Raw genomic sequence first — 13,842 nt, forward strand, 5'->3', positions numbered from 1 at the left:
TCCCAAGAAGACCCCAAAACTTTGTCAAAACATATTTATATTGCCAATGTATTGCTGTTTGAATCAGCAGCGCAAACACAAGAATCATATTGTCCATAGTAAACACAAACCAGGACCTGACAATGGAGAGAAAACATGTGAAAAAATATTATTTATTTTACAGTTTTTTTTGGTGCACAAAAGTGTTCTTGGAGCTTCGTATGATTACAGTTGAATCAATGAAGACACATGGAATATCTTGAGAATATTTTTGTAGTCATACAATGCTCCAAGAACACTTTTGTGCACCAAAAAAGTGTCAAATAAATAATACTTTGTTCACCTGTTTTCTCTCCATTGTCAAGTCCTGGTTTCTGTTTACTATGGTCAATATGATGCTTGCATGTTGGACTGCTGATTTAAATGACAATATATTGGCAATAGAAATATGTTTTGAGAAAGTTTTTGGTTCTTTTTTGGGACTATGAACGTCTTGTAATCCTTGCAGTCTATGGAAAATAAGAGCTTTCAGATTTTATCTAAAATATCATAATTTGTGTTCTGATGAATGAAGGATTCAGATGTTTGCAATGACACGATTGTGAGTAATTAATAACAGGTTTCATTCTTGGGTAAACTAACCCTTTGCATTTCACAAATATTAAAAGAATATCTATTTATTTTCCAAGAAAACTTGATGTCTAATTTTACATTTGAGAATTATCATTAAGTTACGAAGTATGCTATCCATTTTAGGTGCAGAAAAGTTAGTTCATGATTTTGTGACTTTTAGGCTGGATTACTGTAATGCTCTGTTCGCTGGTTGCCCAGCATCCTCTATTAATAAACTTCAGTTTTGACTTCAGAGCTCTTACAAGGTCTACGAAATATGACCACCCCCCAATTTATCCTCCTTACACTGGCTGCCAGTTAAGTTCCATATTGATTATAAAATATTGATTCTTACCTATAAAGTTTAGCTCCTGTTTATCTAACCAACCTTCTGTCTCACTACAATCCAACTCGCTCTGTAAGATCTCAAATTCAGGGCTTTTGGTAGTGCCTAGAATAGCAAAGTCTGCTAAAGGAGGTTGAGCCTTCTCATTTATGGCTCCTAAACTTTCAGCAGTGAAAATTAAACCACACTGAACTGAACTAAACTAAACTGAACTTCAACTCTGAAAACGGGACTGACACAGTTTCAATGTACTAAAACGTCTATGTTAAGCTACTTTGATACAATCTACATTGTAAAAGCACTACATGAATAAACATGAATTGAATTGAATATTACCATTAACTGGTTTCAATTAAAAAACTAAATGTTTATTTATTTCATATAAACCTACACCCCATTCAGATGACAATCCATAAATATGGACATATCCACATTCAACCATTTTATGCAGAGGGCTTAAACAGCTTGACCTTTTACAGCAGATTTTGTTCACAAACAACCAACAGTCGTGACCTAAATATGAATTCCATTTGCAATGAAAAATCCTTAAATTTAACATTAATAGCTAACATTTAGTGCCATCAGTCGCAGGCACTCGAGTTGAGAGGATCTCCTGTTTCTGTATTTACCATGTAAATCAGAAAATTTGTTGACTTGAAAACAGATGCAAATTGGATCTTTTGAAATAACTGTGAACTGATTTAACAGGTTTACTGACAAGATTTAGCTTGTTCACAACTCATATTCTCCACTTCAAAATTCATTTTTACTACATTTTTTCCTGCATCCATTTTACCCTAATAAACAAGCTACATGATGTTTTGTGTGAATTATGGGAGTAACTTCTATTAAACTGTAAAAAAAGTGACATATTTTTAAAAACTAGCTACAATAAGTTTTCATTATTCTCCTCACAGTTTATCCATTATTAAAAGTCAACTTATTAGAATTAACAAATTACTTTTAGCAGACCATGAATAATCCCAAAAAACTGGAAACAAGTCTTTCCAGCAGTAACATTACAGACACATACTGAATATAAGGGAACACTAAAAGAAGGGAGGAACAAAACACAGTGAACTCAAAAGAGCTTTGGCCACAGATATGCTTGTGATACTATGGTCACGTTAGGATATAAAGCGTAAAGTTATTTTCATGACAGGATAAAAATACAGCACATAGCCAAACACACCTTTCACCGTTTTCACCATGGGTATGGATTATTTGTAGCACAACCTTATTATCTGAAGGAATTTGTTTCAGTTCTTTTGAATGAAACTTCCACAAAATGGAAGTGAAAACCATAGTCTGAAATGCAGTAGTCAGCGTAAAAGGTGGATAGTGAAGTAAAAAGTGCAGTATTTTGTTTTGGTGTGAAGTAAAATTTAAAATATTCTCTGATTATGTATAGATACTTGATGGAAAAACGCCTATAACTGTCGACTGATGTTACATTAGAATCAGAAAGAGCTTTATTGTCAGGAATGTTCACACATACGAGGAATTTGTTTTCGTGACAGAGCATCTACAGTGCAACAGAATTACAGAGACTGGACAAAAAACATAATAAATATATTTTAAAAATAGAAGTAAGTTCTGTTAAAATCTGTAAATGAAACCATTTCCTGTAGATTTCTACAGAATTCAGAAGTCCACCATTAACTCAGTCTGCCCTTTGCATGTTTTTCTTATTATATAATAAATTGGCAAATGCAAATTTTTTATCGGCCAAAAGCAGTACAACACTCTCAGCTCCCGTTTAACAAATTTGACTGCGTTTAAATCAATTATGCAGATTTCCCCCCCAAAAAACGTGGCAGAAAATGTGGAGAGGTGTGCAGGTTTGCGTGGGCTTGGTCACATCAAACATGCTTACACGGAGCCGCTGGTGTTATATTTTTTTTAAAAGAGGTGAAGCACAGATGTAAGTTATCAGTGGCAAATCGTGAATGGGTGTTTAATCATGTTGGTTTGCAGCATGGCTTCAGAAAGTTTTTATCAAATAATATACATTCATTCATTTACCTTTGGCTTAGTCCCCTGTTCATCAGTGGTCGCCACAGTGGAAAGAACCGCTAACTTATCCAGCATATGTTTTACACAGAAAATACCATTCTAGCTGCAAACCAGTACTGGAAAACATCCATACACACATACACTACGGAAAATTTAGCTTATTCAATTCACCTATAGCGCATGTCTTTTGACTATGGGAGAAACCAGAGCACCTGGAGGAAACCCATGTGAACACTGGGAGAACATGCAAACTCCACACAGAAATGCCAACTGACCCAGCTGGGACTCAAACCAGTGACCTTCTTGCTAAGGTGACAGTGCTAACCACTGAGTCACCATGTCATCCCTATTAAATAATATTTTACTTTTTGCAATATCCAATATAAGGGATATACTCACTCACTAAAGGGAATATCAATACTCACTCACTATCCTTCAGCTTAGTCCCTGATTTATCAGGGGTCTTCACAGCATAGTGAACCACCAATTACTCTGGCATATGTTTTATGCGGCAGATGCCCTTCAAAGTCACTGCTAAGTTTAACCATAAAAGAGCGAAACTTTATCATTTGCATGTGTTTTTAAGGTCTGTGACTGAGCATTTTAAGACAGTTTAAAACATCTGGGCACCAAAAATTTGGATGTTTGGATGTTTAACAAAGATTAATTGTATTTAATTATTTAAAGGATGAACGCTTTTAAAAATAAAACATAAATTTCATTAATATAATTTAATTAATATCAATAATATAATTTTTTTACTTAGCATATTTGTCTTGTTTCTGGTCCAAACACTTTCAGAAATAAAGGTATATGAGCTGTAACTGGGGTAGCACCTTTTCAAAAGGTACAAATTTGAACTTAAAAGGACTATATTAATACTCAAGGATACATATTAGTACTTAAAAAGTACAAAAGTTTTCCTCTTAAAATATTTAGGTACTACTACTGTATGTATGTTTGATGTACCAATAAGGACCCTTTAGGTATAAATGTGTACCTTTTGAAAAGGAACCACCCCAGTGACAGCTTGCATACCTTTATTTCTGAGAGTGAATATATACACATCAAAGTGAAAATAAGATAATTTTTCTTACCCCATTAGTAAATAAGTTTGCTTATTATAAGGAAAAACTCTTCGGGCCCTATCATACACTCGGCGCAATAAGGTTTTCCGTCACATTGTTTAAATAGCAAATCCATTTGTGGACTCATGGGTGTTCTGGTCTAGAAAAGAGGTGTGTTAAGGCGCATTGTTGATGCGTTGCTATTTTGAGGAACTAAAATATACTGCGCAATTGACCAGCTGAAAGTAGGTCTAAAGCCCAGCGCAGAGAGCATTAGTTGTGCGGCTCACTTACACATTGTTTAAACACGTGGATCTACAGCAATACACAAATATCTTTACAAATTAAAAAAGAACAAACTAAACAATATGCATATTTATATTTGTTTTTATTAAAACAAGCTTAGATTTGTCCACCTGTCGGGTTTTGGACCTAATGGGGCATAGCATGTGTGTTTGGATATAACTCAGTTTTTTGACCACACTGGAAATTAGAACTGAATGTAGAAATAGTTTTGAAACGAATCTTTGCGCTTAACAAACGAAATTAAATATGTAGGCTAATGGATGTCTTCAGTGGAGTGTGTACATCCCCATTTCCTTATCCACAAAAGAGAGAAAGAGAAAATAATGGCCGGTTGGAGGAGGCTCATTCTTTATCCTCTCGCTGCAAATGGTCTGTTTAACTGTTTTCTTGCTAGTGAAGCGTTCAGTTTTTCCATTTACAAAGTCCGCCATGTAAATAGCAAATGCATTTTGACTTATTTCTTCTGAAGGTGAAAAGAAAACAATATTTTTACTTGATTTACTTATGTCCTTGATCTATCTTTAGATATTTAGATTAGAAATGAGACAAAACAAAGTAAGAAAAGCATTTTTTTAACATTGTGATTATTTAATTTCTGTACCTGAATACTGTTAGACTCCCCAGACAATTGTAAGAGAAAGCTATCTGAACCATCTTGTGAAAGTGTATTCATATCACAATATTTATCAAAGAAAAATAAAATATTGCAATATCAATATTGTGCAGCCCAGTATCGAGGAAAACTGAACGAACATAGAGAACATGCCGAACTTCTCTGTGTGTGGAAAGTATATCAAACTGAGATTTTCATCTAGGATGAGACAGTATTGTTTATACTGACATACTTTGATAATAAAAATATGTTTGAAAAATATTGATGATATGATATCTTTTATTTAATGCCATGTCAGCTTCATTGACTATCTTCATGGCAAAACGAATTCAGAATAATACGAATATTTGAAATATAAAGACAAAGAGTGAGCCGCTGTCAGATAAGAGCATGATCCACGTTTTTAACTTGAGACGTGCTTTATAATATTAAGCGATTTAAATTCAATCATTCATAAATTCAACCTACGCGTCTCACAATACTGTCAGTACGTTTTCTTTAATGCATTTCCCTCAGCACACAACTTACATCTTGTATTTGCTTGTATACCTGTCTGTAAGTGTTACAAATTAATGCAAGTCTTTTCCATTTTACATAAAAAATGATTCTGACAGCAAGCCTACTTAAATTTCACCTAAACAAGAACCAGTGCACTCGTGTGCATCAAATAGACAGAGCAGATAGGAACAAAAGTGTGATTATTCATTCAAATATTTTGCATCCAAGCATTTCAGCTTTTTTTTCAGCTTTGACAGTTTGTTCAGTAAACCAATGTTTAATAAAAAATATTACCAACAAAAACCATGGTTTGTTTTTTTCCCTGTAGCACTGAAAGCAAACCGCAATGTGACTTCTAAACAACAGTATGTATTGAACTGTCATTTTTTGTACTGTTACACAAATATATATAGTGCACTATATACAGTATATATACAGTGTACTGCTGAGTGCTGTGGGCTTGGTGAGCTTTTCAGTGTGACCTTTCGGTCTGAATTGAATGTGAATAAAAATTTGATCAAAAGTGACTGTGCTGCGAAATTATGGCAAGACGGGGCTTCAGACTAACATTTGAGAGCCACTAAATTTTGCAGATGTTAGCACTAACACCTGATTTGGTAGCATGGTACATGTAATATTAATATTTTTTTAAATCGAGATTTGTCTCTGAGAATTGCACATTTGACAGCAGCTTGAGAGTAGCAGAAGTGGGAGAATTTATATTTCTATGACATTGTTATCAAAAATAAGATCCTCCATGCAAAAGCACAGTAATATGATTTATTAACATTATTATATATAGATTTAATACATTATTAATACAACATAAGTTGACATTAACATCTCACATTTCTGCCAATGGCTCCTGTTAGTGCTACTACAGTACAAGCATGATAATTGCTGGTGATTTGTAGAATCAGGGTTCCAACTTTTTAGCCAAATATTGAATGACCTAATATCGAATATCGAATTTCCAACACAATCTCGCAACAATTCGTAACTTTTTGATTTAGTGGCTAATTTGTATAAATTTTATAAGATCTCATTTATACAATTTAGTACAATTTGCTTATCCCCCAATGACAGTTGGGTGCCAGGCCTCTTTTCTAAAATCGTACATTTTCTTACGACTGAACTCGTATGAATTAGCCACTAAACTGACAAAACATAAAATACTTACGTTTTCTCGTGAGATCAGGCTAGAATTTCCTTGACATCTTATGAAAACAGACCACTGTTTTGGCTATATATTGAGGGGTGTAACTTCCACTGGGGACAGGAGGGACATGTGCTTCCCACTTTTCAAAATCCCATTTGTATTCCCCTCATTTTTTCAGATTTTTTTATCTGCGCGCCATGGATGGACAGAGAGAGTCTGTGTCTAATAACTTTGCATTCATGCTCTAAAAATAACTCTGTGAAAGTTCTAATGAGCAGGTATGAGCATATTCCAAGCCGCAGCATAAGATGACTATAATGGGAACATGGATTCAGTATATTAGCTCTGAATAATGATATTTTCTGTTAGACAAAATATGTCTACACCTGCACTGTAAAGCCCAACAGTCAACTTTATCAAAGCAAATGAGTGTAGTTAACAAAAAATTTACTGAAAGTTAATTCTACTCATTTGAAAAGAGTTTTGAACTCAGTATTGACGGTAATGAGTTAATACCTCATTACTTCAACTTAAATGGAGTAAGTTCACAGTACTCATATAGATTAGTTTTTTTTTTTACTCAAATGGTTTGTAGCAATCAGTTTCCGATTTGAGTTGCCTTAACTTTTTGAGTTTTACAGTACTCAGTTGATTAAAGTTCTTTTCCTTTATTGGGTTTTACTGTGCTCAAATTGCTTCTTTTACTCAAATGGATTAGGTTTACAGTACTCATTAGGATTAGTTTTTGAACTTAAATGGTTTGTTGCAATCGGTTTCCTCAAATGGTTTGAGTTACCTTAACTGTTTGGGTTTTATAGTGTGTAGATGTTCATTAAGTTTAGGTTGCGCTGCACAGACAAATATTTTATTTTTATTTTACAATTAATAAAAAAACGATCAATATTTTTATATCATTTCCATAGAATTTCATTTTGCTGATGCCTACATGCAATTGATATTATAAAATTATGATTCAGAACACTTTTTTCTTTCTTTAAAAATATTTTTAGGTTAGTTTGAAATTAAATGTGTTTAATCAGCCTATTTTTACCTGGATTTTGTACAGCATAGTCCCTATATATATGTGAATGCAGGTAATGGGATTTAAAATGAAAACATTTTCCTCAGTTTTGTGTCCCTCCACTTCTCAAACCAAAGTTAAACCCTGGTATATATTAATAATATAAAATTAAAATAATATACTAAAATAATTAGACATAATAAAATAACTTTAATTAATATTATGAGAACAACAATGGATAATTTAATTTACCTTAGATTTTGAAAAAAAAACTGTTAGTGTGGGTGCAAAGTGCTTCCTTTCTCATATTTGATAGCTCAATAGTTGTTTTTATAAACGTTAAATTTAGAATTTCTGTTGTCTATTTTTTAACACTTAGGGCTCTATTTTAATGATCCATGCGCAAAGTGCAAAGCACAGGGTGCAAAAGCATTAAGAGTGTGTCAGAATCCACTTTTGCTATTTTAAGGACGGAAAAGTCCACTTTGCGCCATGGCGCATGGTCTTACAGGGTTGAGCTTATTCTCTTAATGAGTTATAGGTGTGTTTTGAGAATAAACCAATTAGAGTCTCATCTCCCATTCCCTTTAAGAGTTAGTTGCGTCGCACCATGGTGCATTTACATGGTGGACTTTGTAAGTGGAAAACCTGAACGCTTCACTAGCGAGAAAACAGTTAAACAGAGCATCTGCAGCGCGAGAATGAGAGATGAGCCTCCTCATGATTTACTTTCACTTTCACTCTCGTGGATAGGGAAACGTGTTGTACGCACAGACATCTATTAGTCTATACATAATTAATTTCATTTGTTAAGCGCAAAGATTTGTTTCAAAACTATTTCTAAATTCAGTTCTAATTTCCAGCAAATTAATAAATGAACAATAATAACGAAGTCAAAAACTGAGTTATATCCAAATACACGTTCTGTGCCCCTTATGGTCCTAAACCTGACAGGTGGACAAATCTATGCTTGTTTTTAATAAAACAAATATAAATATGCATATAATAAATAATACTGCTAATATTAATAACATTATACAAAAGCAAATTGTCATGAATAAACTGAAAAAGCCCCCAAGATGAAGAAGGCATTAAAGTATGGTTTTTATAATTATGGAAGCTAGAAAATAATATTGTTTGTAATATTTTAATCCTTTATATTGATATCCTATATATATCCTTATTATATCCTATATATATATATATTGAATATTTTAATTCTTTTTCATTTGTAAAGATATTTGCATATTGCTGTACACCCTGTGTGTATTAAGCAATGTGTCAGCGAGGCGCACAACTAACGCGCTCTGCGCTAGACCTGATTTGATCTGGTCTGTTTAGGTTTCTCAAAATAGCAACGCACCAGCAATGCACCTGAACACAAATCCTTTTTGAGACCAGAACGCCTATGGGCGCACATATGAGCGCAAATGCATTTGCTATTTAAACAGTGTGGCGCAAAACGTCAAAACGACTTTTGCACCAAGCTGTAACTAGCAAACAACAATTGCGTCGCGCATTGCGCCTGGTGTATGATAGGGCCCCTAATCTTTGAAGAGTTATTTTAAAGTCAAGTTCTTGTATATTGAACTAAAATGTATATTATGTTTAATGTTACACTGTAAAACCCAATAAGTTAAAGTAACTCAAACCAATTAAGGAAACCAATTGCAACAAACCATTTAAGTTCAAAAACAAATCCTAATGAGTACTATGAACTTAATCCATTTGAGTAAACGAAGAAATCTGAGCAATGTCAAACCCAATAAATGAAGAGAACTCAAACCAACTGAGTACTGTAAAACTCAGTAAGTTAAGGCAACTCAAACCGTTAGAGGAAACCGATTGCTACAAATCATTTTAGTTTCAAAAAACTAATCTATATGAGTATTGTGAACTTAATCCATTTGAGTTGAAGTAATGAGGTATTTACATTTACATTTACATTTAGTCATTTAGCAGACGCTTTTATCCAAAGCGACTTACAAATGAGGACAAGGAAGCAGTTTACACAACTATAAGAGCAGCAGTGAACAAGTGCTATAGACAAGTTTCAGGTGTGTAAAGTCTAAGAAGCAAAGCATTAGTAAATTTTTTTTTTTTTTTTTTTGAGAGAGAGTACAGTTAGTGGTATAGCCAGAGAGGCAGTTAAGATTAGGAAGGAAAGTGGAGACTAAACAGTTGAGTTTTTAGTCGTTTCTTGAAGACAGCAAGTGACTCTGCTGTTCTGATGTAGTTAGGGAGTTCATTCCACCAACTGGGCAGATTGAATGTGAGAGTTCGGGAAAGTGATTTCTTCCCTCTTTGGGATGGAACAACGAGGCGACGTTCATTCACAGAAGTGAGAGCAGATACGAAGGAGCAAAGCCAGAGGTCGCTTTGTAAGCAAACATCAGAGCTTTGAATTTGATGCGAGCAGCAACTGGCAGCCAGTGCAAACGGGTGAGTAGCGGAGTGACATGAGCTCTTTTGGGTTCATCAAAGACCACTCGTGCTGCTGCGTTCTGAAGCAGCTGAAGAGGTTTGATAGAATTAGCTGGAAGCCCGGCTAGCAGAGAGTTGCAATAGTCATTTAATTAACTCATTGACTTCAACATTGAGTTCAAAACTCTTTTTAAATGAGTAGAATTAACTTTCAGTCAATTTTGAGTTAACTACACTCATTTCATTTGATAAAGTTGACTGTTTACAGTGTAGCTTTAATTAACAGGTACAGTCTGCTGACTGCATTTGACTTACGTGACTGCCAGTCGATGTATTAAAATGTAAGTATTAAATTATTAAAATTGTTTAAGTGTAATATACATAAAAATCAAAAAATATTGTGTAGAAAAAGGACATTTTGATAAATGGAAACTAACATTTAAAACAACAAACAAAAAATGCCTGATATTCCATGACTTTTAAAGAAATCATGGGACACGTGTGAAATGAAAAGCCTTCCAGCATGTTTATAGTAGGACCGTGTTTCAGCTGATTTTTGTGAAGGAGGATATCAGTGCTGTTTCATTTGGCTTTAAACTAGAACTTTGTGTTTTTTGAACTCAAACTCTTCTCACTGGATTTCACTGCATGTTGAGCACTGATGTAAACAATTGTTGCAGTGAAACGCATTTAGTCTGGTCATTGCTGTGTTTTCTTTTGTACCAAACCAATCCATGGGGTCAAACTAGTATTGTTATTTCATTCCACTTTTGCTACGTTCCTTGATGCATCTCATTCGCAACAGAATGTCATCGCTTATCAGTAGGTAAAACGGTTGCGGCACCAGCAGGACCTCCAACAAAACTTGGTAACACTGGCAGAAATAAAGGTCACAAAATGTCGGGAGCCCTACAAGAAAACATTGATTTGCCTTCACCTTACACACAAAAAAACAAACCAACAAACAGCATAAACAGTGTAGTCTGACTTATAAACAAATTACTCTTATTTATCCCTCAGAATCAGATAGACAAACATTCTTAAGAACTCACTGAACCTGCCAGCTACTCACTCCCTGACCTCCAAAGCACTATTGCGAATGTATGATTCAAAAATTCAATATTTTAATATTTAAATTTTATATGTTTAACAGCAGGAGCCATCTGTATCAGTCCCATGCCAGTGTTTGACTGAATGACAGCAATGGTTTAATTTTCTAATGGTGTCTATTGCATCACCATTTCAATAACTGGCCATTTGTGGCTAAAATCACTTTGAGAGCTTTCATAATCATCTAATAGAAAAACCATGCTCTTAGAGGAGACAAAATATATTAATTGAAAGGCCATGATATAAGGCACCCATGGTAGTCATAGATGTGTGATGTGGAAGGATAGGAATGAATGATAGATGGATGGATAGATGGATGGATGGATGGATGGATGGATGGATGGATGGATGGATGGATGGATGGATGGATGGATGGAAGGATGGATGGATAATGACGATGACAGACACTGGTAGAACAATAGACAACAATATAATCAAATGATAAATAAAATGACAGGATGGATGGATGGATGGATGGATGATGACAATGGTAGACACTGGTAGAACAATAGACAACAATGTAAACAACTGATAAATAAAATGATAGATAGATAGGTAGATAGGTATAGAATAGATAAAACAACAGACAAATATAGAATCAAACGACAGAATGATAAATTGAACGACGGATGGATGAATGGATGGATAATGACAATGGTAAACAATGATAGAACAATAGACAACAATATAATCAAATGACAGGATGATTAGAAGGATGGATGGATGGGTAGATGGATGGATGGATGGATGGAAAGATAATAGCAATGGTAGACACTGCTAGAACAATAGACAACAATATAATCAAATGATAGAATGATAAATAAAATGACAGAATGATTTGATGGATGGATGGATAAAATAGATAAAACAAAGATAGAATCAAATGACACAATGATAGATAGAATGATAGAAAGACGGACGGACGGACAGACAGACAGAGAGACAGACAGAAAGGTAGGTAGGTAGGTAGGTAGGTAGATAGATAAATAGATAGATAGATAGATAGATAGATAGATAGATAGATAGATAGATAGATAGATAGATAGATAGATAGATAGATAGATAGATGGATAGATGGATAGATGGATAGACGGACAGACGGACAGACAGACAGACAGACAGACAGACAGACAGACAGACAGACAGACAGACAGATAGATAGATAGATAGATAGATAGATAGATAGATAGATAGATAGATAGATGGATAGATGGATAGATGGATAGATGGATAGATGGATAGATGGATAGATGGATAGATGGACAGATGGACAGATGGACAGACGGACAGACAGACGGATAGACGGATAGACGGATAGACGGATAGACGGATAGACGGATAGACGGATAGATGGATAGATGGATAGATGGATAGATGGATAGATGGACAGATGGACAGATGGATAGACAGATAGACAGATAGACAGATAGATAGATAGATAGATAGATAGATAGATAGATAGATAGATAGATAGATAGATAGATAGATAGATAGATAGATAGATAGATAGATAGATAGATAGATAGATAATGATGATGGTAGACACTAGTAGAACAATAGACAACAATGTAATCAAATGATAAATTAAATGACAGAATGATTGGATGGATGGATGGATGGATGGATAGGTAGGTATAGAATTCATAAAACAACAGACAAAGATAAATCAAATGACAGAATGACTGATAGGATGGATGTATAGATGGATGGATGGGTAGAACGATAGATAGAATGATAGATAGAATGATGGATGGATGGATGGATGGATGGATGGATGGATGGATGGATGGATGGATGGATGGATGGATGGATGGATGGATGGATGGATGGATGGATGGATGGATGGATGGATGGATGGATGGATGGATGGATGGATAGATAGATAGATAGATAGATAGATAGATAGATAGATAGATAGATAGATAGATAGATAGATAGATAGATAGATAGATAGATAGATAGATAGATAGATAGATAGATAGCCTTATCTCTGTGTACACACTCTCATAATTACACAAATACTATCCCTTAAATTGCCATTTGGTCAAATTTAGTTATTTTTGTCTAAAAGTACAGGATGAGTCAATTACATGATTCATGTAAAGTAAAAAAATAAATGAACCACAAATTGGAATTGGCCTGTTGCTTGTAAACAAATTGGCAATCGGTATGAGCACATCACTACTTACAGCCTTGATATACTGTATATAGCAATAGCAATTTCTACTGAGAGCTCCCACTCTAAGAGAAAATGCGCGCACACATACACACTTACCGAGTACAGTAACTGTGGCTCGTGCGGTCCGTACAGGCATGGTGAAAATGGAACAGGTATATTCTCCATCATCTGACAGCTGAACATCCCCGATGGTGATTATCAGCTCCGTGGCCGTGGACTTTACCAACTGGATACGGTTATCTCTCAGTGCTGAAAAAGACAGAACCGATAAGAGGAACACATACACTACATAGGTGCCGTACACTACAAGTTTTAGCATTTTATTTCCCTCCCCTGAAGTCGGCTGATAACGCAAGTCAAAATATCTGGCAGCAAAACCATTGTGATTTAGATTTATGTGATTGCTTTCCACCATCTCTCTCTGTAACATTTACATTTCCTTGCTGTATCACAAGCAAAACGACAACAGCAACAACAAAACAGAACATAAGCAGTCTTATCTGTACAAACCC

At 34.7% G+C, this 13,842-nt stretch overlaps 1 protein-coding gene across 4 annotated transcripts in view; it reads right to left on the minus strand.

Annotated features, from left to right (window-relative positions):
- cadm3 (cell adhesion molecule 3) overlaps positions 1-13,842 on the minus strand; it is a 143,531-nt gene that overhangs the window by 38,917 nt on the left and 90,772 nt on the right. For all 4 annotated transcript variants that reach the window (XM_056480391.1, XM_056480386.1, XM_056480378.1 and 1 more), the window contains exon 4: positions 13,427-13,579. In XM_056480391.1, the coding sequence (XP_056336366.1) occupies positions 13,427-13,579 (153 nt within the window). The remainder of the gene's footprint in view (positions 1-13,426; positions 13,580-13,842) is intronic.

Source organism: Danio aesculapii, chromosome 2 (genome assembly GCF_903798145.1).
Source record: "Danio aesculapii chromosome 2, fDanAes4.1, whole genome shotgun sequence".
Lineage (NCBI taxonomy): Eukaryota > Metazoa > Chordata > Actinopteri > Cypriniformes > Danionidae > Danio > Danio aesculapii.